This window comes from Grus americana, chromosome 4 (genome assembly GCF_028858705.1).
Source record: "Grus americana isolate bGruAme1 chromosome 4, bGruAme1.mat, whole genome shotgun sequence".
Lineage (NCBI taxonomy): Eukaryota > Metazoa > Chordata > Aves > Gruiformes > Gruidae > Grus > Grus americana.
In genome coordinates, this window is record NC_072855.1 from 74079689 (window position 1) to 74106523 (window position 26835).

At 40.3% G+C, this 26835-nt stretch overlaps 2 protein-coding genes across 5 annotated transcripts in view; one reads left to right on the top strand and one right to left on the bottom strand.

Moving 5' to 3' along the window:
• Positions 1–278: 278 nt before the first annotated feature.
• Positions 279–13090, top strand: PGRMC2 (progesterone receptor membrane component 2). The gene is made up of 3 exons (XM_054824207.1): positions 279–688; positions 10960–11115; positions 11872–13090. Exons 1-3 carry the CDS (start codon positions 316–318, stop codon positions 11967–11969), a joined length of 627 nt encoding a protein of 208 aa, XP_054680182.1. The 5' UTR covers positions 279–315; the 3' UTR covers positions 11970–13090.
• Positions 13091–17521: 4431 nt separating this feature from the next.
• Positions 17522–26835, bottom strand: part of LARP1B (La ribonucleoprotein 1B) — a 33941-nt gene continuing 24627 nt past the window's right edge. For 3 of the 4 annotated variants that reach the window (XM_054825674.1, XM_054825676.1, XM_054825677.1), the window contains 8 exons: positions 25495–25618; positions 24410–24621; positions 23916–24022; positions 23238–23398; positions 22783–22927; positions 21429–21538; positions 21084–21211; positions 17522–20306 (listed from right to left, as the gene is read on the bottom strand). In XM_054825674.1, coding sequence (XP_054681649.1) covers positions 20085–20306; positions 21084–21211; positions 21429–21538; positions 22783–22927; positions 23238–23398; positions 23916–24022; positions 24410–24621; positions 25495–25618 — 1209 coding nt within the window. In that variant the 3' untranslated portion in view covers positions 17522–20084. The remainder of the gene's footprint in view (positions 20307–21083; positions 21212–21428; positions 21539–22782; positions 22928–23237; positions 23399–23915; positions 24023–24409; positions 24622–25494; positions 25619–26835) is intronic. The other variant, XM_054825675.1, reaches the window with a different exon arrangement.

Genomic DNA, 26835 nt, shown 5'->3' on the forward strand with positions numbered 1-26835 from the left:
CGAGACACTCCCCCCTGCTCCCCCTCAAGCTCCCGCCAACGCCACCTGGCCGCGCGGGGGGTTGGGGCGGGGGAGCCACGCAGGCGCGCTGCGGCAGCGCCACCTCTCGCGAGCCGAGGGCCGTTGGGCTGGCGGGGCGTGTCCTATGCCCAATTCTCCCGCCGGGCGTCAGCCTGCCGGGGGCGGTGCCTTCTCGCCCGGCCACCAATGGGAAGCGGGGGAGCGGAGGCGGGGCGCGGCGCTGCAGCCGCCTCGCGTCTCTCCGGGCGTGAGCGGGGCGGAGCCGTCGGGCGGGCAGGCGCTGGTCTGGCAGTGATGGCGGACGATGGGGATGGGAAGCTAAGGACTGAGGGGAGCAGCGACGGCGGCCTAGGGGGCGGGGGCGCTGGGGAGCCGCCGGCCGGCGCGGCGGCGGCGGCGGTGGTGGGCGGTGAGATGCTGCTGAACGTGGGGTTACTGGCGCTGGTGCTGCTGGCGGCCTACCGGCTGTACCTGCGTTGGGGGACGCGGAGCGGGCCGGGGGGCGCGGCCCGGCAGAACCAGGCCGCCGCTCTGCCGCGGATGAAGCGGCGGGATTTCTCTCTGGAGCAGCTGCGCGAGTTCGACGGGGCCCGCAACCCCCGCATCCTCCTGGCTGTCAACGGCAAAGTCTTCGACGTGACCAAAGGCAGCAAGTTCTACGGGCCCGGTGAGACGCCGGGGCCCGGGGAGGGGGGGGGTGGGGGGGTGTCTCTCGGCGGAGGCCGCCCTCCCGCCGTTTCGGGCGGGGGCCCCGCCGCCGCTCCTCGGCTGCCCGCCGCGTTTCGGGCGGCGCTGGCGGGGGGCGGTGCTGGGGGGACGGCGGGGATCTGCCGCGGCGGGCGTGCCCTGCCGCCGGGGGCTCCTCGCTGACGGCGCCCGGGCCTCACCCCCACCTGGGATCCCGGCGGTGGGTTTCGGGCAGGCCTCGCTGCGTTTCAGCGGTGGTGGCCTCACTCGGGCCGCTGGCTTTCTCTCAGGCGGCCGGCCCCCTGCTCGCTGTCCGCACGCGTGATAGGGCCGCCGGCTGCCCGTGCTGGTGTCAGGTGGGAAACAGCCGCGCTAACCGCGACCCGGCCCTGCTCGCTGCGGTCCACGGCCACCTTCCGAGGCCGGCCTGCCTGCCTGGGGCCTAACGGTAGCTTTAAGTAGGTGAAGCAAAACGGGTCTGGGTGCCTATCCGTCACACATCCATTTTTCCAGTTGCCTAGATTTGGATGTGCAATGTTTAATTTTTTTTTTCTCTCCTGTCTTTTCTAGTAGGTTTCCCAAGTGCAACTGAGCAATGTTTCCTTCATTCTAGCTCTTATGGGTCAGGAAAGAAAAAAAAAAAACAGCTGGTTAGTTATTTAGGTGCAATTGTTGTATTGAGTATGAATTTTAATCAGGATAGAGGCAGGCAGGGAGAGCTCGCTGACTGGTGTGTTGCTACCATTGAGAACAGTGCAGAAATTAACCCAATCTCTTAATTAGAAGGACAGACAATACAATTCTTTGGAGCGGAAACGTATACTTCAAAGGTTCAGAAAAGTACGCTTCAAAGGCAATGTTATGTTTCTGTATTCAGTCCATTGTAGATTGGGAAACTGCAGCATATTTTCTCATAATAAACAGTGCTTTTAATAATGAGGTGGATAAACTTACTAGTGAGTGCTGTCTTCACATCTGATGCCAAAGGAAATGAGAGTTATGACTGATGATAATTTTCTTCCTTAAACAATGGCGGTTTGGAAAACTTGATCTAATCAAATTATGCAGACTTTTTCATAGTAGGTATGGCAAGTGTCCTTGTACTGAGGGATGGAGGAAAGAGAGGATACTCCCCCCCACCCCGGAAATAGTTCAAGTTAAGTTATTATTATTATTATTATTATTATTTAATAATTGTAGGTTACAAAAAGAAAAATAACAGAACTGGCATGTTACAAGTCTTTGGTTCTTCCCAGGGACGTGACAAGCAGTTGTGCAGTTGAACTGGGCTAGTATTTTGTAATTCTTGTTATCCTCAAAAGTGTGTGATACCAGCTCTGCTCCCAGTTTCAGAAATTGCAACTGCCATAATTGAATCAAAGTGCTTTTCTAACGGAGTACTGTAAAAGTTAACAATGGAATCTAAACTACCTTGCCGTGTCTTGTTTATTGACCAGTAAAGCTGAGAACATGCAGTCTGGTGTGCTGCAGCTTTCATGACACTTAATTAGGCTAGTTCTTTTCTGTCTCTCACTTTAGGGGTTTTTAACCTGAGACCTATGTGCTGATATGAAATGCAGGTAATACATAGGCTACATGAGACTTAAAATACCAGTATGTTGACAGATTGCTTCATAAATTACTCCATGAAATAATATTGAACCATAATCTAAACATTCACTTTAACTCTTCTGTGTATTAAGCATGAATTAAATTTTAGACTCTCCACTGTAGATATCATCACTGGTTCACATAGTCAGCCTTTGGAGGTCTATTATTGTGAGGAAGCTAAAGCTTTATGTTCTAGGACATTAGTCTGCTTTTTTGATAACTGGTGGCAGCTGGTTTCCCTAAAACAGTGCTTCCAGCTTTTCGTGGAGAGGGACAAAGGGGTTGTTTTTCTTGTTTCCCCTGTAGTGAAAGATTGCCTTTTTATAACAGATCTGACATCATCTTTGTCTGTCAGATCTCTGTTATTTGGGACCATGCACATTAGGATAGTGATGCTCAACCTGCGCATCATCAGCTATGTGTTTTCTGCCAAACATGTTGGTTTTTAAATTGTGCTGATGTGGTTTCCCCGTGCGGATGTATGTTGGGGAATATTTTCTTACAACTGTTTTGTGGCTGAAAAGAAAAAAATCAACAACAACTAACCAGTAGATGGTTTGCAGGCCTTAAAAGATCTGAGAAAAGTGAGGTGGAGAAGTCTTTTGCAGCTGTTTGAGACCTTTTCAGAAAGACTTCAGTCAGAGTAGCCAGAAGTCTGCAGTAATTGTCTTGGTAATTTTATGCCTTGTACCTGGAGTATAGCAAAAGAATTGGAAAGCATACCAACAAAGCCATGGCCAAATGTTGTTTAACAGAAGAAACAGTCGAGGGGCACTGGATTTGCTGACATTGCAGGCTTGGACTGCGAGCCTTTTGTACTTTGTTGAGGTACTGATGTGAAATAGCGCTTCAGCTTTGAAGGCAGCAAAAAGCATGAGCTGAGGGCTTGCTATCAAATCTTAGGTATGTCTTGACTGCTGGGTTAACGTTGAATAACGTGGCTGTCTCTGAAGGCTTCTGATGTCTGGAAATTAAGTTCCTTCAGATTAGTTTGGATGCAAAGGTGTTCCTTATTTTTCTACTTACAGCAGAAGGCTAAAAATGTACAGAATTGTCATCTAGTACAGGTTTTTGTCCAGCATTAAAATTCCCACTAAGCTTCTGATTTTATTAGAAGCTTTCCTGTTTTTAAGTTTCCATCCACTGATTCCCGTTATGCTTTGGTCTGTTTTACTGAAGAGCCCTTTACATACATACAGTTAAAATACTTTTAAAAATTGATAGACTTTTGAAGTCATACTTTCAAACAGCCATGATTGAAAACTTCAGTTTCTTGAACATTTAATTGAAATGTTTTCAAATTTTGGGGTTTTTTTCATGTTGTCTTCTTTAAGCCTTCCACAGTTTATCTCATTGGCATCCTATTAGTCTTTGGTATGTCTAATGCATTGTAGCTAAGAGCAAGAAGAGGTTATATCACACATTTAACTGTCTGTCCCTCCAAAAAATCACTTGGCTTACATTGAACTCTTAACTTGAAACTTCAGTTGCCAAGTTCTTTTCCAAAATGCTGCTTCCTGGGATAGTCCTCTGTCCTGCAAGTATACCCTTTGTTTCAACACTTCACTTTTAGTTGTTAAATAGTTAAATACCACCTCTGTGCCCAAATGAGTAAGTGTCCTAGAATGCTTTGCTTGGTTATTAATTTTAATTAATTCCCTTTTCCTTTATCACCCGCAAACTCTAAAAGAAATAAAGTAAACAATTAGCGGCTCACTATTAAAAATGTCATGTAACCAGAATTTCGAAGAAGCTGTTTTAGGGTGATTTCCCCATCTGTAATCACATCTCATGACTTAGAGTCTAATGATTAATACCTGTAGTGTGTGCTGTGTTGGTTTTATATCCTTATAATGAGAGACAGTTTTTACTGTTTCATTTATCTCAACATTTAATTTCATGTTAGTTTGCATCAAGATTCCTGGTAGCATACTGGTCAATAGGAGGGCATAGTAAGAGTTAAAGTAATGTTAGTAAATCTTAATATTTAGCATTTATATTGGCATGCCAAAATAATGCCATAAATGGGTTTTGATTAACATCAAATACTTTATGCAGTTATGAAAAATATATGGCTTTGAGCATGACAAAGCAAGATTATGTGTGATCCAGTGTACACAACTGTTCCACGTCACTTCTTGGTTCTTAATGTTTCATGATTTTAAAAAAAATCAATCTCCTGACTTTCCTTTGCTGCAATACATTGTCAACTCATCTCTCATCCCACTCTTGTCTTTCAAGGTGTCTTGAAGATTTCTGCTTTCCAGTTTGCTAAGAGGAATAGAGGAGGTAGTGGTAGTTCCTCCCACAAAAATTTCCATCATAGTTCATTTTTCGTTAGGGGAAAATTACCTTTATTTCATGTTGCAAATCCAGTTAAGAACTGTGATTTCTGATGTTAGACACTTCAAAAAATCTGTAGTAAACAGCTGACACTTTCCCCCCATCATTTGTATTAAAATAGTCTGATGCTGTTAGACTTCCTTTGGAATTGAGTGCTGTAAACTTCATTGTGTCTCTGTTTAAAAGATGGCACTGATGTTTTTCAATACATCCGTTACAAGCATATGGTTAGAGTGAAATGTTGCAGGAGAGCCATCATATATGGAGAATTCTGTTAAGGGTGGCCTTATCTTAGAACACAACAGGCTGAAGGTTTACTGATAAGTACAGAGGATAAAACTGGGGAGAGAAAGAAGTGCTTCCTGTAAGGTATGTATCTTCTCTGCATTTTGGTATTTGTCAGCTCTTTGGTGTCTCTGTATCAGAGGTGTTTCTCGCCCGGGCACTAAGCTTTTCAAAGAAACAGGGTTTCTGGATAAAGAAGCTAAGTTCCTGCCAGAAGTAGTAAAACTAAAAAGGTGTATACATGCATATTGGCAAGAGGTTGTTTCCGTACTTCTGATCAAAGGGAGCAGTGCCCTTGCCGCTAGGATGAAGGGGTTGTTCTAAGCCCTCAGTCCATGTTCACGGAGGGCAGGGGCTGGTAAAGTGGTTTTGTACAGGAAGATTCATTGCTCCGTCTCTTCCTCTGCTTCTGCTTTGTGTGCCTGTCAGCTCTCTCTTCATCTTTTTTCATTTTCTTCTTCCTTTTTTAATAACCCAAATAAATTCCTTAAAACTTGAACAACTGTGCGTTTGATAAAAGGTCTGTAAATCCCTAGTTCCTATTTAAACCATTCAGGTTCCAGTCACCTCAGGTTTGAGGGGCCTGATCAAGCAGGTATGCTCAAAGCAAGATATATTAAGCTGTGATAGTGGCATCATTGTTAAGGACATATAGATGTTAAATCCAGTGCATAGCAGCATAGCGCTCTTTCATTTAATCAAAAAACCTGGCCAGCGTTGCTTGCCTTATGAAATAAACTAGTGGCCAAAGCATTTCTCGCTAAAGGAAGATGTGGGATCTAGGTCTTCCTCAAGTATGTAACTGTCTTCCAGGAATCTCCTGACTGCTGAAGTACAGACTCTCCTAGCAGTGCTTGTTGTCTGCCCCGCTAGTTGAAATTGGGTCATTGATTCTTGGACTTTTTTTCACGGAGTTAAAAAGGAAGCAAGCGAAAGAGAGTGTGAGGCCCTCTGGTCTTGTACCTAAGAAGTCAGGTTTAGACCCCTCTTTCTAAGCCGTTCCCATTTGAGTGTGTAGACTGTGGACCGCTCTCCCAAGAACACTTATTTTCCATGCAAGTTGTAACTTAAAATTGACCCACATCTTTCCCTTCATGTAAATCTGGAGCAGTAAAGCTAAAATGATGTCACCTTGAATTCCCAGTGATAAATGTTATTAGAAAGCTGCATCTCAAAATGGCTTTGTCTAATTTGTAGCTTTTTCATTCCCTCATAAAAGATGCAATACTGAACAAACGTGTCAGGATTCAGATGGAAAATTTTAAACAGCGGAGATTTTGCTTTGGAGTGGCAAAGGTAGACAAAGTGGTAGAATAGTGCAGCTGTCAACAATTTCGTGGTCTGTCTCCTTTTGTTCCTTTAACTTACATTAAAGGAGAGATTAATCTTTATTCTTGTCTGCAGTTTAAGAAATCTTGTCCATGAATTTCTAAGCTTCAGACGAAACTGGGTTTTATGTCCAGTGGCTGCATGGAGCCTATAGGTGCAAAGAACATCTGGTATGCTTTGCATATTTGGTGATTGCTTGGAAGTGCTTTTTGACTACTTGAAGAAACCAAAGCTGGTTTAAAACTGAACCTTGCTAACTTATGTGGCTTCTTCACAGAACTTGTATGGGCCTGTGAGAATGAATACAATTCTTAGATTACAAATCATTAGATGTAAAGTCCGCATATGGTGCAGTCCCTGTGCTCACAGTTGGGGCAATCCAAAGTTCAGTGTACAGCGTTCACCTTCGTTACTAGTCTAGGAGCAATAGTCTGGGATGTTCCGCAAAACTAGCGTGCAACTGAAATGGTCAGATAGTCTCTTTGATCAATCAAGAATATCTACTCAAAAGTTGAATGCCGACATAGGTTTTGCTGGGGGAACTATTGGCCAAACCGGTTGAAAATTGAAACACGTTCAGTTTATCCAGTTTTGGACCAGCTGACTAGAAGCAGTGCTTCCAAATAAAACAAAAATAAAAACTTCAACTTGGACAGCTTCATATTTCAAATTTTTAATGTTAAATTTATTTTTCCTCGCCTGCTGTTGTTTAGGGTGTCTGCAAAGAGAAATTGAATCTTCGTTTGAGAACCAAAACAGGGCTAGGAGATGCAGGAATCCTGCATGCAGGAATTGGAAAGGTATTTTTACTGGCTGAAGATAATTTGATTTTGCCAGTTCTCAAACTACCCAGTTCATTTGTGAATAAAGATGAATGTCAGGCTGGAACAAGATGTCAAATTCATCAAGGCAGCCAGATGTTTAACTGTTTTCTGAGGAAAATAAGGATCTTAACTTCCTGTGAGTGGTAGCAGGTGGTGAGGAGCAATATTTTGCATGCGTTGTAGCTTAGAGAAGGGCCTGTTTTAAACAAGGTAGGGTTGTAAGGTAAATGAGGACTTTATACAGGGAAAAAGGCAATGTATAAATGTGGTATAGATGTGGAGATACGTAGGCAAATATGTAGTCTTGATAACTGTGTGGTCTCAGCGCTAAAATAAACAAAGGCTCTGAAGCAAAGCGTTTTAAGATGTGAAAGCAATGATGGGAAGAAAAGCATTCTTCAAGGGACAAAGTTTTCCTTCGTGTAAGGCTCATAGCTACGTGTAGCCAAATAACATGGAGCAGACGTGTTTTAATGGGTTTTGACACTTCCTCGACTTCCCTTTTGTTGTTGTGAGATGTCAAATAGGAGTGGGAGGAGAATTTTTTAAATAAATATTTGACTATGAAATAGCTAATTTGAGGGTATAGCAAAAGAAAGCTGCTGAAATTTTGTGATAGGCTCTCAAAAAATCAGTTTGGTATACATACCTATGCTAACAGCATCTCTTTTTGCAATCTCTTCAGTATGCGTATCATGTTGTGGTGCAATCAATTATTTAGAACAGGAGCCAGTCTAAATAGGTAGGCAGACAAAAGGAAAGAAAAGAAGGACTGTGGGTAGGGCTTGCAGAGGAAATTGCACCTGGTCATGAAAGAACTCTGTGGGGTACATCTAGGATTGCACTCAGGTCTCTACCTCAGAATCATGTTCTTGAAGCGTATTTTCTCCCCGGGGTTCTCTACGGTGGCACCTTCCGGGATGCTTCTCCAAGTGCAACAAAATCTGATACGCAAAATACCTTTTTAAGACTGTTGCACCAGTATTTCTATAAAGGTGAATAATGGATTAGGGCTTATAACAGAACCCCAGACCTGCATATTCTATGTTCATATAAAATACTGTGCTTAATCTGTGTAAAAGTATCTGAATGGAAGCTTTAAATCTTGAAGCAGATTGCTTATACTGAGATCTCTGAACTTCTGCTTTAGTAACCCTGCAACTAAGGTGAAACCAGGCTTGCATTTTTTTTTTTTTTAAATAGTCATAATTCAATATTTGCCTTTTAGTAAAGGATTAAAGGATGGGACATATTTCTAAGTTACATTTGCAGAGCTGGAATTTGAGATGCTGTCTACCAAGTCCAAAGGCTAATTTTTACTAGTTAGCATTCTGCTGAGTGCTTGGACCTGGCTCGATGGTTTCTCTGCGACTCCTGAATACTTCTGTAGTAAACATGCTGGAATGTTAACATTTAAATTCAATTTTAGAAAAGAAAAAAATAATTGGTATAGTAGCATCTGACATTACAATATATTTGCAGAAATTTTGCATCTGTTAATCTTAATGCAAACATACATTCTAAAAGCATTCATGCTTTCAAGTAGGTATATCACTGAGATGTAAGGGTGTTCAGGGCTTGATACAATATAATGTAATTCTCTTTTTTAATAGAAATAATTGGAATCAAGCTGGTGAACCAAGAGGTGGCATCTCAGCAGGTGCTTAAAACTCCATAAACCACTAAATGCAGGGTGGAAGGGAAGGGGAACAGTGTGCTTCTTTAACTCTGGTTAACCAGCATTTTGAAAACGCATTATGCAAATAGTTAGTAGGGTTCATGGAAATATTTTGTTTTAAACACTTCAGAGAAATGAAAAATTGGGGATAAAATACTGTTGGTGGGGAGTTTAAGTAGCAATTTAGAATCGCTCTTAAGGATTGACTGATTGTGTGTGGTCTTTGTAAGAGCTGTTTATAGCTCCTGTGTTCTTCATTCAGAATGTCAAAAACTAGATCACTTGAGTGTAGCTATTTTGGAGTGAAGCAAGACTTTTTGTTTGAAGAAGGTCTGTGTTATGTTGCAAATGCTGGCCATCACTACCTCTTACATCAGTTTGTGGGAAGTGACTGAGCATGCATAATATGTAGATTAAATAACTTGGTATAGGATTTATTTCAGTCACTGAATCCTGTTTTTCAAATAAACATCTGATTCGGGATACAAATAGGAAAAATAGAGTTGACAAGCCCTCTTGACTTTGTTTCTCTTAAGTGGCATAAATGTAGACCCTGATCTCAGGGGTAATAATTGTCAATGCCGTTCCTGGAGCTGAACACCTGAAAGGACAAACATAGAGAAGCTGTTAATCATTATGGTTGTCTCTTACGGCCAGATTTGTACAGCACAAGCTTCCGGTTGATAGTTCCTTCTCTGATGTGTACTTCTTGTGAAATTTTGCTTTTAAATCAGTTGGTTTCTTTCCAGAGAGACAAGGGAATTGTCTTTGGCACACAAGACACCCTTCTGTTCTCAGGTTTGACTGTAAGCAACTTACAATGCCAAGCACACTGGGGTGGAGAGACGACACCAGTTCTGGTGAGGATGTAGTTTCTTCTAATCCATATGGTACTCGGGTTCCCTGCCTCAGGAGTTCTGCCTGCTGCATTCAGCCTCTGTCTCAACCCTGAAGCCAGTGCCCAGCAAGAGCAGATAGGTGTGGTGGCTGAAGCAAGTGGCCGGGAGGAGAGCAGCCTGTCTGAATGATTTCCTGTGGCTTGTCCTGGTGCAGAAGAGGTCTGAGGTGCTACAGCAGGCAATAGAGGGGGTGAAGGACAGTGTGTTCCCACTTGCTTGTGTTCATTCTTGCCCACGGGTGCTGCCTTTTCTTCAGGCTGACAGCCACTGTCATCTTCCGAGAGGTAAGCCAGAGAAGGTTTCTGGCCTATTTATCTTCAAGTAGTGACCGCTTTTTTAATGCCTTGGGCATTTCCCTGTTGCATAGCTGCTGCAGTTAGCACAGAACATTTTAAAGTGGTTTTTGTTTTGTTTTGTTTTTTAATTGAGCTGAATTAAGGTATTTGTTTTTAGGTCAAGAAACTCTAAGATAACGATATGTTTGAAGTTCTTTAGATTAGTTAAAATTTGGGGAAGCCAGTTGCCAGCCTCGTCCTGAAAGTTACTGGTTTGCAAATCATCTAGTTCTCTTTGTAATAATATTTATTTGACAGTCATTGCTTAAAATTTTATTAGCAGGATTGTGCTGCTTTGCATCGGTCAAAAAGCACAAAGGACATAGTTGCTTTACATTCTTAACGTGAAGATTTGTGCAATTTTCAGGAACAATACAGGATAGGTGTATGGGTGATCTGCGGCCCAAAACAAATGAGGTTATTTCCACAGAAGTAAGAAATGTGTCAAAAGACGCACTGTTTGTCAAGTATGTAGAAAGTTGTGGTGGTTCTATAAGTGAAATTATTAATTAGCACTCTGAAGTTGTATTTATTGATAAAATTCAATGGATTTCTAATTAAGATGTCTATACAATTTGCTTCTATTTGTGCCTGACTTGTAAATATCCTGTTTTGCTTAATAGAAGTGCGTTTGTTTTGAATTCCAGCCTCCAGTCCCTTTGGAATTATTTACATCAACTGACTTGCATCAAACGACAGGGATTTTTCCCGGTATCCCTTCAAAGCTATTTTCCTGGTTCTGCTTTTCTCAGCAGACTTTATCTCCTAGTGATACTTAAGATGGAATTGCAGTGCTGTTGAACATCGAACAGCCATGGCGTTGGAACTACTGCTGTTCCCATCACTGCAGAAGTTTAATGTATGGCTTCAGCAGACTATATAAAGAACTGAGATTGGTCACCATAAACAAAGATTTGAAGGTATCGATTTTGTCTTTTTGTTTTCAGAGGGTCCATATGGAATATTTGCTGGCAGAGATGCCTCCAGGGGACTAGCAACTTTCTGTCTAGATAAAGATGCACTCAGAGATGAATATGATGACCTATCGGACTTAAATGCTGTACAGATGGAAAGTGTAAGAGAGTGGGAAATGCAATTTAAAGGTAAATCCTCAAATTAGCAGCACATATTTAGCTTAAGCAAATGCTTTCAATGAAAATGACTGATTTGGGCTTGGGGCAGCTTTTAAAGAGATGTTGGCAGTAACATAAAATAATGCAATGTAACTTTCTTAGGAAAAGACCAGGGATTTCAGGCCTTTCTGCCACAGAGAGGATTCCACAATATCCCGCTATTGCTTTTTCAACCTTTTAGTTTTATACAAGCAAGCTGTTCCCTTCTCAGCTCTTCAGCGCAGAATTTCACTCTCGAATCTCAGCGTAGCTTAGCTGATGGCATTCCTGCTCGCAGGTTGTTGGCTTGGGATGCCATGGAATTACAATTAGGACTAAGAGTTGTTTTGGCATGAAGGGTTGAACAGGTTTGTCGTGAAATAATTTCTCAAAAGTATGGAAGTACGCCTCTGGAGGGATGGGTAGTAATTTTTTACATTAATTGAAATCAAAACAGGCTGAGGGAATTTGTGCTGGTTTTAACAGCAGCATTTTCAGCCATTGTGTGATGAAGCTTACCTGATGAGCTGTGGGAGAATTGATATATAAAGTACTCAAGAGTAGAGAAAGAAATGAGCAGCAATGGTAGCAAGATTGTTTTAGGAGGCTGAGCTTGCTGATAAATTGCCATCAATTTCAGTGATTCAGGTTTGGAACCTTAGCGTGTAGAAGTGAATTTGCAGCAGTGCAGGCTAACTAGCAAATGCAGCTGTATTTGATTGTAATGGAATCATAAATCTTTTTCAGAAAAATACGACTACGTAGGTAGACTCCTAAAACCAGGGGAAGAACCATCAGAATACACAGATGAGGAAGATACCAAGGATCACACTAAACAGGAATGAACTTTGTAAACAACCAAAGTCAGGGGCCTTCGGAACTGCAACCTCTTACTCCCCATCACAGAATGTCCTGCATCTTTGGGTACAGTTCATCTGCTGCGAAAAACATTCAACAGATTTTGTACAAGGAAAATAATATACTCACAAATGAAGATTTGAATACTAGACATTATTTGTGCTGCCAAACTTTTTGTTGCAGTTTATTTGTAATGTCTGGTTAGGCTTCGTTAGTGAAGAGGGGCCAGGGATTTAAAGGCAAAAACGCTATTCCTTTTTATCAGTAAGCCAGAGCCTTCGAATAGTATATATTACAAGCTCTCTAAAAGACGTGAGTCTTCAAGCTCAGTGGAAGGTTTGAATCTTGTTTCATGTGTGTCTTCTCCTTCAGCATTAAAGAAAGACGTGCTCATGTACATCAGTAACAGTAGGTTAGGCTACTGAAACTGGTGTTAAAATGTGAATTTCCATTTTTGTTTTGTATGTGGGCGTTAGTAGCCCTGGCAGAATACTTCAGTTCTCTAAGAGAAGTCCATGTAGATTAGGATGGGGGTAAAATTCATCCTTTTCTCAAAAGGATTGGGTAAAACTGTTTCCTCTGCAACAACTATTATCTGAAGCCTGCCTCTCCCCCCCGTTTCCCATCCTCTAAATCAAATCAAATATTAATTGTGCCTTATTTCGCTTACATAGACTTGAATTGTTTTAAGGGACAGCCCCAAAATTGTGGTTTCATAGTCACTACAAGCAGCATTGAGACTGAAGTTAGAATGTTCTGTTGACTGGAAAACCTTGATGTCATTCTGTGTATAGAATGTAAAAGAGGAATACTCAGTGTTACTGCCATATGTTAATACTACATATACTTAAATTAGCATTGTGATGGCCAAATGCATACTCCCATGCTTCTTTTTAAGTAATTACAAACACACACAAAAGTCACCCTTCCTCCTCTTCCAGAAGCTGCCTAACTTTTGGGAGCATAGCCTTCACACCCCTGTAGAGTGAAGGGGCCTGCGCGCGTGTGTATGTGTGCGTGTCTGTCTGAATGCAAGACTTGGGAGGGATTGTTTCTGCAGATATTGTAAATACGAGTACCATTTTAATAAAGCATGTACAATACCAAATGTGCTGTCAGACTTTGTGTAGAAGCTGTTAAGCGGAGCTGGAATACGATGGAATACAAAGTAAGGGAAAGATGTCTCGGATATGAAACATCCGCTGCTATTAATACTGTTCCTTGTCCTCGGGGTGTCAATTTTTCCTTTCAAGTCCTAGCTTTTGAAGAATCTTGAAGACTTACTCAGGTAAGCTGTATTTAAGAGAATAAATCTATGCCAGTGCATTTATGGTGGGGAAGAAAGTAAGTGATGTAAATAAAGGAGAAGCATTTTAGAAAATCATGTAATGTACAGTAAAAGGAGTATGTCTCGTGGCACTAAGAGGACAAGAACACTGGAGATTTATACATGGTATCACTCAACATATTGCAGAAATTTCACCGTCTGTTCTGCTAAATTCGTAACAGTGACAGTATTAAGTTCATGACTTGCAGCTTTATGGCTTACATCTGTACCTCTGTTTGCAGATTTCACCTGTGATAAGTCTACAGTAACAGATTTCTATATTACACTTCCGTTGAACCGTCAACTGTGAAATTCCAGGGACCACTTCCTTTTTATTACTATTTGACTGAAAGGGATTTCTATCGATGTAAGTGAAACAAATAAACAAAAATCCTCCATGGAATGATGTGTAACTCACGTGTCCCAGAAGGCAGGTCAAATTCTCTTCCTTGCATATCCAGGCTTGGAACAGGAGAGTTTTATCACAGAAGGAAGTACCAGAGCTGGAGCCATTTCTCCACAGAAGTGAGCTTACACTCGCAGGTTCTTGTAGAGGCTGAACAACCCAGTTGGGTGTGGGGCTGTTCAGCTCCTGACTGTAGGTCAGTAAAGCACCCGGTTCTGCTCAGGTCATGCCCTTACCAGCTGAGTGCTGGCAGTGCAGTGTCCAGGCTTCGGTTTGCACGTTAGTACTAGAGTAAGTGTCTGCTAATCACCTAACGCTGCTGAAATGCTGGGCATGCTAGGGTCGCTAACCACAAAAATATGTGCGTTAGGTGGAACAACGGAAGCTACCAAGGGATAAAGAAAAGCTTGCTTACATAGGGCAGGAGCTAGGAGTATTTAAGCACCAGTTCTTTATCTGGATGCTTCACTAAAGAGATTTTTTTTTTTTTAACTAAATCTCGCTATAAAAGGTTTTATGCCATGCTTCACTATGCCTTTCACTTTTAGCTGTTGCACCAGCTGTTGGACCTCATGATGGCACCAAGATGTGTGTGGCTGTGGAGCAGGAAAAGAAGGTGTAGCCAGCTATCAAGAGAAGACAGCCAAATACTTTTTTCCTAGACTTCCACATAAAAATACACGTACTATGTGTTACAGCTTCTACTGTACAAAGTCACGGCTGGAGATTCTTAACGCGTGCCGTGAGTTACTGAGCTCTTTGCTCACTACAGCTATTCGCACTGTGCCAGCTGTAGCCTTAGCTCTTTATCATGCTTGTGTTTGCATCGTGCGGAAACTTCCCACTGGGGAAAGAAGGGTGGTTTTGCATATGCTGTCACTTCCTAACCCGAGTGCAGCCTTCTTCCTTTCCCTTGCTGTAAGAAACACCGGAAAGCTTAAGCACAGTGAAATTACATGAAATTTTGTTGTTTGGGGTGGGGTTTTTTTGTTTTGTTTTTACAATTATTTTAAAAGAACGGTGCTCAAATTTTCACAATTTAGGATTGGTTGAACAGCAAAGTGATCAAAGATAGGTAAAGGATGACTTTTGCTTTGAAGCAACTTAATGGTAACTGAATAATACAAAACTGTCATCCTATGGCAGCAGTATGTGGCACAGACTTAATCCTGTATTTTGATGTCTAGTGGATCTAAATTAGCCTCATTCACCCTGTATACAAAATCACCAGTGATTTGAAGCTGACAAGCTACAAAAAAAAGTCCTTTAAAGCACACTGTAGCTTTCATTTTTATAAAAAGTTGACACATACAAAGAATAATTCAGAATAACATCAGCTCCATCAAAACTTCAGTGCAATTAATGTAATAATTGTATGGAGGCGTTCTTCCTTGTAACATTTGTGTCAATCACTTGGTCAAAATTCACTATTCATTCAAATGACAGGCTGGTTGATACTGACAGTGTGTTAAATTTTGTTTAAGCAACATAAGGGACTTGACTTGAAGGAAGTACTCATCATCTTTAGAAACAAAATACATTTCCAGTTTAATATATGCCTTGTTTTCCTAGGCTAGTCTTAGTGTTAAACTAGCTTGACTAGTCATTTGTTTTGACACTTCTGCCTCATTTGTACATTGCTTCCCCAAAAAATGCTTTGTATGGCAGGAAATCTATTTTTAAACCTCCTTGATTTAAAAAGAAAGGTACCATGTTACTTCATCTGAACATACTGAATTTCCACTAAGGACTGCAGCATTATCCTTTCACGTGCTTGTACTTGTTTGTGTCTTTTTATTGAGCTAGATCTACTTTTTCTTGACTAAGGTTTAAATTTTCTATCCTTCAGAGTCAGACACAGCATGTAAAAGCAGTTTGGCACTCTGCTTCTGATCTTGTTTCACCTTAAGTATCTTACAACTAAGCTATTTTCTAACTTTTTTATTATTCCTGCAAAATCAGTTTGATTTTACTATCTTCATTGTAAAGGTCAAGGAATAGTTAAACCTTACTTATGCTTTCTTTGAGTCTCTTTGATAATTGTTTTCTCTACAATAAAAGTGTGCAGGGTTTTTTTTTCCTCTGGGAAATACACACAGTGTTGTGTAGAATAGTAGACAATATTGATCGAGACCTAGTACTTTGAATATCGTGGTCTGGCTTTGCTTTGGGGTTGGTTGGGGTTTTTATAGGACAAAGCCGTGTAGTTTTTCATGAAGTGTAACTAATTCAGCAATGAAGTACTGAAGTGCCTTCACTAAGCTCGGAGCGTGTGTGTCGTGGCTGTCCTGGCTGCTCTTTCAGACATGAATGGAATGATGCAATCACAGCTGTAGATTTGGCCACTTGCTCCTTTTCCTACTTAACACTAGTAATAATGCAATTCTGGCCTTGAAGGCTTCTTTAAATATGGAAACCAAATAATTTAATTATGAACATTACAGGCAAATCCTTCCACAGACTTCTAATTGATGGGTGAAAGTGAATGTTTACAGATGGGGGTTTAAGCTTACAATAGAACATGTGCCAGGGTTGGTTCAAACCAGGTGAAGCATTGTTTACCTGAAAATTTAAAACACCCCAAACAAAGCCAAAGTATTCCTTGCCCTTTCTCTTTGGAGATTCTTGTGGTTTTGTGTATTTTTTTTCCTGTGCCAAAAGGCAGCAACTTTAATGTGTTTCACTGAGGTCTAGCCTGGCACTGCAGCCTTCTAGCAAAACTCACGAGCAAATTGAGTTGTCCCCATTCTGGTTACAAAGTCTACTTGGGGTGTGGTTTGGGGGTGGTTTGTTTTTTGGTGATGAACATATTTCGGCAGCCTGTCATGTTTTCTAGGTAACGGGGCAAAGCCTGCAAGTGTACACTCTGAAACATCAAAAAAAAGTCTTTTGGAAGTGTGAGGTTCTAGTGGTTAAGTCTAGATTTGTCACTTGACCACAAGCACTCAATTCCTGTTCGTATAAAAGCTCCCTTCCTCTTGACTGACACTGTCCTTTGCTTTTACGTATTTGAAGGCATGATGTATTCTTCTTTTTACTAGAAAGAAAACTCAACAGCTCTGAAGGCAACGCCTTAGAACTGGTAACAGAGAATGAAATTTCTTTAAAATGTTGTAATGGGGCCAGTGAAGTTGTACACTGGTTTCTTGTTACTTAGGTCATACAGCAATAATAGCTTAGACAAGTTAAAACCTCTAAGTCTGTTATGGGGTGAGGTTTTGGGGTTGGTCAGTCTGTTAGGGGTGTTTTCATAGTGGAGCTTATGGAAGTGTAAGTTGCAAAGGGAACTGCATCCATATCCCCCCCCCCCCCCCCCAAAAAAAAAAAAAAGGGTCTAGGCTGAAGCCAGCAGAGAAGAAAGCTTTTAAGATTACGGGTAGAGCCTAGCATCACTCCGGGATTTGTCAGTAAAAGAACAGCTAACACTTAATCTCTTCCTCTGTCTGCAACTGAGGGAGTGCAGTTTGTTGCCTCCGTACCGCAGTGATGCCTGAAGCAAAGCCTGCAGGGTAGAGGCTGCTGCGACTACAAACTGGTGTCTGTTCATTCTAATGCTTTATCATCTCCCACAGAAACCCAAACCCCGGTTCAACTCCAGGAGCATCAGTCAGGCTACTGCTGTTCCTTCTAGGAAAACATTCTCTGGTCTCTATCAGGAACAAGAGCCATCTAGAGTCTTCCCTCCCTTTTAAAAAACCTTTAGAATCCAGTATTTTGGGCATGACAAGAAAAACCTGAGTTTAGGGAGGATAGTGTTTCAGAATATTTGTACAGTCATTTCTCAACAGAAGAAATGAAGACAAACCTAAACAAAATTCTTTAATAAACACATGGAATTTTTAGACAAGGACAGGTCTAAGACTTGCTAAGTGTTTAGTAATAGACTACTGTTAGAATACAACCAGTCTTAAGAAAGACAAAATGAAGGTTGGCTGAAATGGAACTAAAAGGCATCAGAAAGGATGCTGGACACATACATGCATGTTCAAAGGCAAATTTATGGCTCTAACAAGTATGCCAACTATTGAGGAGTGATTAACCACGTTAAGCCAGCAAAGTCAGTGGTGTTTACTCTAAAATTCATTGGTTTTGTTCTCAGTTCAGTGTGCAAACAGCAGTAGTGCAAATAGTGTTTTTTCCACCTATCTGCAAGGGGAGAGAAGGAAGATTCAAGCCCATGGGAAGTGAAAGGGGGCATTCCTGAAAGGTAGCCAGAGCTGTGGGTGGAGTTTTTCCCCCCTAAATAAAAGGGACACCATCTAAGTGACTACCCTATAGAGGCCAACAGGACAGACAGCAGGTAAAGTATTCACTCTCTCTGCTTTCAGCCGTATTTATCATTCACCTGTCATATTCTTCTTTGACAAATACCCGGTCTTATGAAAAAAATAAATGAATATTGAACTTGAAGAAAGCTGGCTCACATTCCAAGAACCACCTCAGCCTTTAAACGGGCTGGGTTTCCCTGATACCACCAGAGGCAACAAATTCACATGCAAATCTACAGCCTTGTACTCAAGTGGTTTTTCTTCATGCTTTGAGGGGGAAAAAAGTTGATATACAACACTATTAGGGGTTTTTTGTTTGTTTTTATAAAATTTGTCAAGATATCACAAAATTACACACACTAAAAGCTTAATCTGCACATTTTCCAATGAAAAATTGAAAGGAAATATCTTAAATCTATTACTTGTATATACAATTTCAATCCAAATTTACATTCGCATCATTTTCTTGGATAGCAAAAGGCATGGATCAAACACAGGATTGAGATGTGTCACTTCAGCATATTTATAGGATATTAAAATATTATGTGTTCATTTAAATTCATTTAGAGCAGGCCATTTACAAAAGGCTCAATTTTGCATTGAAATTGTATTAACTGTTGGGAAGGCCACTGCCAATATACACCCCTTTACAATGCAAACAGTTGTAATTTGGTTCATTGAGATTCACAAGACCATGACTGAAAAATTAGTAACCTCTGAGATCTGATACAAGCTGAAAGCCCTGTAGGTGGCTGCACAGTCAGTTAGGACACCTTTACGGCTTAAGCCATTTGTGCTAGACATAACTTTTGAACTTTACAAGTTAACTGAAATCTTTTCTGCAGTTAACTGACAAAAAGCTGAAATACTTCTCACCTACCCTTGGAAGAGATAACTCACCCACTCAGTTCTTTGTGAGTCTTGAAAAACAAAGTAATGACGTTAATAAGAAATTACAGGATGTAAACATCCCCATCTTTCAGCTACAGAATAACTTACATTCAGTGAAATTGTATTTAGACCTGTTTGAAATTATTTAGGTTTAGCTAGCACAATTTAAGCAGAACTTTGTTCAGATATTGCAAAATAAAGCAAAAAATAAAATTTACAAGGAATACTTTGTTTCCCTCCAAACTCATTTTTATTACTTGAAATATGGAGAAAAAAAATCAAAAGTGATGCCTTTCCTGGTAGAGTACTTCCTAATCATAAAAGAATTCAAATGAAGACACCTCTCAAGCTGAGAATGATTTGAATAGTTTGCTATTTAACAACCTGCACAAACTGTAGATACTGTATGTTAATTTAAGACACTATGAAATCAACAGATCCATTTTCCTGTTTTTTTGGTTTTTGGTGGGGTTTGGGGTTTTTTTTTTTTTTTTTTTTTTTTTTTTTGTAGCTTGAATTATTAAGAACCAGTACTGAAGCAAATATCTGCAAAACTATCCCAGTTATATCCAACTCAAACTCCATACTTAATAAAATACTAACTATGGAGACCCTGAAAAAAATAGAAACTATATCTTTAAATAGAATCCAGAAATACAGTTTCATATAGAGCTGCACATTCTTGTGTGTGCTTTTGCACAAACCCATACTCTTTAATAGTTAGATTCAAGAGCAAACCAATCGCATAGATCCTTCCTTTACATTTAAAATTCTACATATAACGTAATCTTTTTTGCTTTGGTAAAATACAAATAATGGGAAAATCTGAGTAAAGAAAGCACAGTAAATAACATGGGTATATCATACCTTTTTTAAGAAATACGAGCTGAAATGTAAGGCATCCCCAAAGTATTTTTTGCATATGCAAGGAATGCAGTTCTCTGTAAACAAAAGCTTGAGGAAAGCAATACTGAAGCCAAAGAATCTTCCCTAGGATCCTTCCGATGATCCCAAAACCAAGAGCAACTCTCCTAGGGTAAGTGTTTTGGAACTAAATCCAGTGAAAAAAAAGAATCCAATCCTTTGTCTTCCCATACATTTTTAATCTTCCCATCATTTTTAATCATGTATTAGATTGGCTTGCCTTGAAGATCTCCAAATTAAGGGCGATGTAAAAGTTGATTTTCAAGGGCGCAAGCTCGTCTTAAGTCTATTTTTCTGGTACATCGCTTTCTATAGATTTTGCGGCAGCGTTGTTACAGGCTACAGACGCTTGCACGACATTCCCACCGGTAACGCATCCCAGTGCCTGGGACGGACAGGCAGCAGCAAGAAGTGTTTTAGAAGAATTAGACTGCTGTCTGCGATGACCTGAATCCTCACCTGTTGCAGCAACTGGTCTCTTTCTGCCAGATTCTTCACTAATAGGAGGCTGAAAATAAACATTGGCAACCTGTGAAGTGGTTTTCTGCAAGGCCAGATATTTGCTTTTTCATATACTTAAAGGATCAAAAAAGACAGAGCATTCCATAATTGGGCCCTTCATTAGGCCTAGTAATCTTAGTTATTCACGACTCACAGATGATAGTCTAAAGCTTTCCTGGCTGTTTAGCTAAATGTGCAAGCACAGGACATATTAAAGACTGTAAACAGTCTTACGGCATTATTTAATCGTCGCTGCCCAGATGTTTGCCACAACTCCTAGAAAATGGAGGATTATAGAGGATGATGGTAATGTAGGGCCCACCATAACCATAACGCAGTGCAGTTATGACAAGCACGGCAGCACCGTATGTTGAATTTGGCATATAAAGTCTCAGCAAGGACGATGCCTGTCCGTTTCATTAAGAAATGCCAGTTGGGCATGAATTCATTTGCCAAATTCCTAAATGCTATAGAAGTCCTCAGTCTTACCAGAAGACACACAAGCTATTTTTTTTGCTACTTATTTCATTACACAATGAAAATGGATCAACACTTTTTAGATTTTAGCCACCACATCTCAGCACCATACTTTGGTTCAGAAAACAATGTCTAGAATAAAACTGCATTTTTCATTGGAATTTAATTTTTTAATTCTGCTTTTTCTAGTCACTCACAGGATTTGTAAAAGGTGCCATTTTATGAAATGAAGGACTGTTCTCAGTTTACCTTGCAGTAAAAATATTCCTAGACCAAATATTTATTTACAACAGGTATTGAAACTTACATCCACTCTGAAGTCCTCTAGTCTCTTAAATTTACTAAGGTATTCTTGCAGTTTGAGGTCAATAGCTGGAGTCTTGTGCTGAGAGTATTTCAGATAAGCCCAAAATTTTTCCAGTCCATATAGCTGACCTAATAATAGAAAAAGATAATTTTACCAACTTACAAAGGTCAGATTTAATTAAAAACTTTAACGTATAGTTACCAGTGAATAATTAAGAGAACTGTAAGATAAAAGAAACACGAACAAAAGCTACTGTTGGATTAGTTAAGTCGGTGCCAAGGAATCAGGATTATCTCCCAACTAAAGTTACCCCTGTGTGAGCAATGACGGGCCTATGATAATTACCAGCTTCATAGTCTCTCTTTGTTTCTTCTTGGAAATCCTTGAAAATTTCTTGCCTGAATTTCTTTTCTAGGCCATAGCTGTAAAATCTAAACAAGCATTCCAATCCATACCTGGAACAGAACAAAAAGGTACAGAAATCTTATCCGTACGCTCCTCGTTCCTCAGAAGGATGCAAGTTTTCAGTCTCTCCTTGCATTTAAGTAAATAGCATAGTCTCATTTTACCCTTCTCATAAAAACCACCCACTTTTCACATCACTTTTTATCAACCTGTCTTTCCACAACATCTTCACAAATAATCAAAACTGACTTAGGAAAGTCAGGTTTGTCCCACCATTTCAACTTATGAACTACAGACACTACACACACCCACCCCCACCCCCCCCAAAAGACAAACACTTTCACATTTTCAGTAAGTTTGTACACACAGTTTCAACATAAAACCAACCACAGTGGATCAGACCAAAAGTCAACCTAACCCACCACTGGTGCAAAACTCAATGTGTTGTTCTTTGGGCTCCTGCACACCCCAGCACCGGGGTTTCTGGCTCAGTATTTAGTAACACCCCAGCTTCGGCAGCCACGCCGTCACCAGAGCTGCCTTGGGCCTCCAGATAGCTGGGACCTCCGTCTGTTCTGTATTCATCTGCTGCCACCTTAGTCCCCTTGAAGGGCCTTCTGAAGTTTCCCCTGGTAAATGTATCCTTGGATAACCACAGAGCATCAAGAAAGCTCAGAGCAGAGACACAAGGTATTATTAGAGCCACCTTTGCACCCCAAGGACTTTCACTCTGCAGTCTCAGACAACACATCCGAATTTCAGGATTTCCATAGCCAGCACTTCCTCGCTTGACATTCCAAACCTTGGGCTACCTTGTCTCTTTGGCTAAGAGAAACAGGGGTGGGGGGAACTGGGTGAAAGGAAGGGAGTAACATCGAAGAGCTAAAGGGACAGCGGTAATTTCATTTGTGGTCATTTTTCTGGTATTTTTGTATGGCAAGCAGCAGTTTGAACAATTTGAATGAGGTTAAGAACGTCTTCATCTATGGAAGGAAGAGTTTTATGAGTGTGAGTAAGTATAGAGCTGACTTGTCACTGTACACAAGTTACAGGATTTTGTAGAACTCAGGACAAATCAGGAAATACTGCATGTTTAACTATTTATCTGCAGAGCACAAATCTATACAAACAGATTTTTGGTGTTAAAGTAACTGATACAGACTGCTATTTTAAAGATTTACAAGAGTCAAAGCCAATACTAAAAATGTTCACTTCAGACATATGTAAACTTCACAGTCATTAAGACGAATGGTAAGACCTCAACAGTTTTTAACTTCCAGGAAAGAGCAAATACCTGTAGTGTTCTTTTGCATCATCTAGAGCAAGTTGTTTGAATTCTTCATACATTTTCTTGTTATAGTGATCTCTCAGAAAAAAGGACCAGAAACGAAAGAGTGTGTTCATTTCTTGGGACTGGCCAATTCCCAACCGTTTCCTCTCTGGAAGACAAAAAGAAAGGGAAAAAAAAAAGCCATTTTTAATTTTTTGGCAGAATATTTTCAATTGCTTTTCCATTAGTAATACACACACAAGATCTTCCAGTAACTTAAGTTTAAATTTGAGGATAATTTTTTGTCAGGGAATGTAAAGTTAAATGGAAAGCAGAGTTCATAAAATAGAAACATCAAATAAAATTTGCTCTCCTTTCCCAAAAAAATTATGAATGAGGAACAATGTGGAGAAAACTGGTATCAGATGACACCTGGTAACTTCTACCTAAAATTTTAGGAAGCGCATTTAGCAGCTTACCCATTAGACACCTTCGACGGTATTTGTGGTACACCTGTTGAGTAAAGCCATTTTCCTTTAACAGTTCATGAGAAGGATGCTGAAATTTTGGAAGAGAATTTGGGGTACACCCATAATTTCCTGCCAGTGGAGCTCCTTCTGAAGGCGAAGCATTCGAACTGCTGAAGAAAAAAAAAAACTACAACATATTTCTGTCCTATAAACAGTGCTTTTCTACAGAATCACTTTTCAACCATTCTGATCTACACAAGAGCTGTCAGAACAGCACAGTCACCTGATGACCACTGCAACACCCGCCTGGGGTCCCAACTCATCTGTTTTCAGGTGCACCTCAGGAAAATCAGATTCTGCGCTACTATGTCAAAGAACAGGCAGTTTTGGGTGATGATAATTAAACATTACTGTAATGCCAGATTTTAAAGGACCAGTTAAAGGCAAAATCACTGAAGGGAACATCAGTACTTCAAATAACATTACTGCTACTATATCGTGGATCAACAAACAACGTTATGAACATAGTCAGTCTAGCAAGCTTACTTCCAGATAGCCTTGTATTCTATGGTTTTGTCTTTCTTGCTTCCACTGTATAAATTGTCTTTTTTCGCAGCCTATTTCTCCATTAGCAGTGAGAACTAATGACATTGCAAACAAATTTGTCATGACAAAAAAAAAGTTTACCTCACAGAGGAAGTTCCTGGCCTGTGGTCTCTAGAATCCATCACCCAACCGACGTGGCATTCTAAGGGAGGATTTGTACTGTGTCGTGTTTTTCTTTTTCTTGGAGTCTAAGAAAGTAAATGAAGTATTTACTCCCCTAATATGATTTTGCTCATTCTCTCCCTCTTAAAGTTCTAAAAATTTTATGGTCTATCTAATGCATTACAAAGTCACAACATTCCAGTTTCATAACCTGAAGACTAGTCTTATATAACAAATTAAAAATCTTTAGACATTACAGTCTTTCGGCAAGGACTTTTAAGAAACATTACAGAGAAAACTCAGAAATCATTTTTTAGAAATAAGAAAGAATTAATATAGTAAATATTTTGAAGATAAACAATAAAGTACAAGCATTTCATTTGTTGCCTTTTCATTCCTATTAATTGTATATACAGATGTGAGTTTTACAGGCTTTTTCTGGTTTTTAAAAAAAAAAATGTTTTCCCACTTACCTTTACATCAATGGATCGTGCTTCTTTAACAACAGGGTAGAACCTGGGTGTTTTATTGGGATCCTGTAGCCTCGGGGTGCGAGGCGTTCGCGGGGTAAAGCCAGGGTGAACACAGGGGGAATCTGGAACTGCTGTTGGCAGCGATTGAGCTATTGCAGCTGTTGGGGGTACTTCAATACTTAAGAAATTACAAGCCAGCTCCTCTGCTAAATCTGTAGGCAGGAAGGAGAAACCATTTGTTTTTCAAAAAAGACTTGGGATTTCAAAGCCTAAGCTCCCCTGCTATCTAGTATCTTAAAGGCCTGTTTGATTTCAAGTGAACTACATCATCCCCAAAGGATAATCAAATTAACAAAAGCATTTGGTATAGAAGCAGTACAAACTGCTCAAAAAAACCTATGAAATAATGTTTCAAGCAGGTCTTTGCTAGAAAATTTAAACTCACTTCCTTCTTACCTACTTGTTCTTGTGTATCTACACTAGCAACGTAATGGAAAATAAACATTGGTGAGAGTGTAACCACATATTTGCTTTTTGGTGAGGTGGTGGGTTTAGTGAGGTGGTTTTCTTCAACTACTTTAAAGATGCTATTAGCATGTATCTTAGTAAATGTTAATACTACTGCTATATCAGAAATTCCTCAAAAGATATGATTTGGACATTGTGACTGCTCAGTAAGGTTTTGATGCAAGTAGAAAATTCTTCTAATCTCACATTGTTCTGTCCCTATTTCCCATAAAAATACTGGTTTCTAGAAAACATTTCACAACATCACCAGCTATTGCTTTACACATCGTAAATGCCAAGTTACACAAAAAGCACCTGGTGCTGGTATATGGTGATGACCAAATAGAACGGTGGCTTTTGATGCTCATATATAACCTGAAAAGTACTAGTACCAGCTGCTTCTAATTCAGTGAAAATCATGCTGCTGACAGTTCACAATTAAAAAAATTAGCAAAGAAAAAGCCCCACAGAATGCTGACTGAACCAAAATTAAAATATTACACAGGCAGAAAGAGTTAACACACCTACAGAATTGTTCTTTATTACAGAGATTCTAAAAACAAATACATATTACTTACCTTTCTGTAACCCTGGGGGTCCTGGTGGAACTTCTTGGGTTAGATCAGCAATTGGTTCTGGTGCAAGACCATCGAATTCTTCTTTACTAATGAGATTCAGCTTCTTAAAGTTCTCAATCTCTTGCTGAATTAGAGAAAGCAAATGGTAAATGCAAAGCATGATAATGGGCATCATTCTAACAGGTGAATTTCATAAAAGAGAAAATAAGCAAGCCAGAATTGACACACAATTGCCCATACACAGCCAGTACATATTTCTTTTAAACTGCACTAGCCAAGATAAGCAGTTACGCCAACAAAAGGGTGAATGGAAGCAGGTAAGGCCATCTACACACATATATTTACAGACAGATAAGAAACAGAAATGACTGAGATCCTGCCCCTTGCCAAGCCCCAAACCATCCTTCTGCTGCAGCAAGCGTGCCAAGGAAAGTCCAAGCAATTTAGCAGAAGAGGTCCTGCTCCCTTTCTCAGGCTATGTCTAAAGAAAAGCCAGTATTTGTAAATAAAGCGTTCAGCTTTTTTTTTTTCTCCCCCCTTTTTTTGCAGCTTAAACTGCAAAAGGACTGGATTTTCCAAGGCACTGGCAGCATCTTAAACCACTCACGCCCCTACTCAGCTGAAGGTGGGACGTGTGCGTATGCACACTGTGAAAAATCTTAAAAGTTTAAGTCATTGTCAAGAACGTAACAACAAAAAAGAAAACGTTCTCTCTTGCTGTGTGCTATTTCTCATTGTCCTCTTCCAGTTTGCTGGTTTTCTTGGTCCATTTCCTTTGTAATACAGCCTCTATATTCTGAATTCTACCTTTATTTCTTCCTCTTATTCTCAACGTTCACTTCTTTGTCAGCTCTTTTTTGTACCCACATGCTCTTTTTGTTCTTTAAGCTACTTCCCCCCTTCCCCACAGCCCACCCTTGTCCTTATGCACAGACCAAGCTCATTCCCCTCACTATTTAGTGTTTAGGTAACTTTGTATTTCTGTACACGTAATATCTGCTAGTGATAGAGCAGGATTGCCTACAGACATGCCACTCACTGGCTTCCTAATACACCAAGAGCAGTAACAGGACTGCAGTGTGCCATGTTTACCTCTGCCTATGCAGTTCTCATCTGTAATTTTTCAGCTGCTTAGTATATTAAAAAAAATAATTTAAAACTAATAAAAATCACAAAGCTGACAATGTCCTTGCAAAGTTTTAAAAGCCCCAAAGACAGGGGACCACGTACAGGCTAGGAAATAAAAGGGTTTCCATAATAAAATCAGGCGTGCAATCCAAAATGTCATTTCCTCACAGAGCTACCATTCTAACAAGTTACAAGGCAAACAGAACCTTAACA

Coding starts and splice junctions, on each gene's coding strand:
- PGRMC2 (XM_054824207.1), top strand. CDS start 316: ATGGCGGACGATGGGGATGGGAAGCTAAGGACTGAGGGGAGCAGCGAC. Junction 689..10,959: donor CAGCAAGTTCTACGGGCCCG/GTGAGACGCCGG, acceptor TTTTGTTTTCAG/AGGGTCCATATGGAATATTT. Junction 11,116..11,871: donor GTGGGAAATGCAATTTAAAG/GTAAATCCTCAA, acceptor AATCTTTTTCAG/AAAAATACGACTACGTAGGT.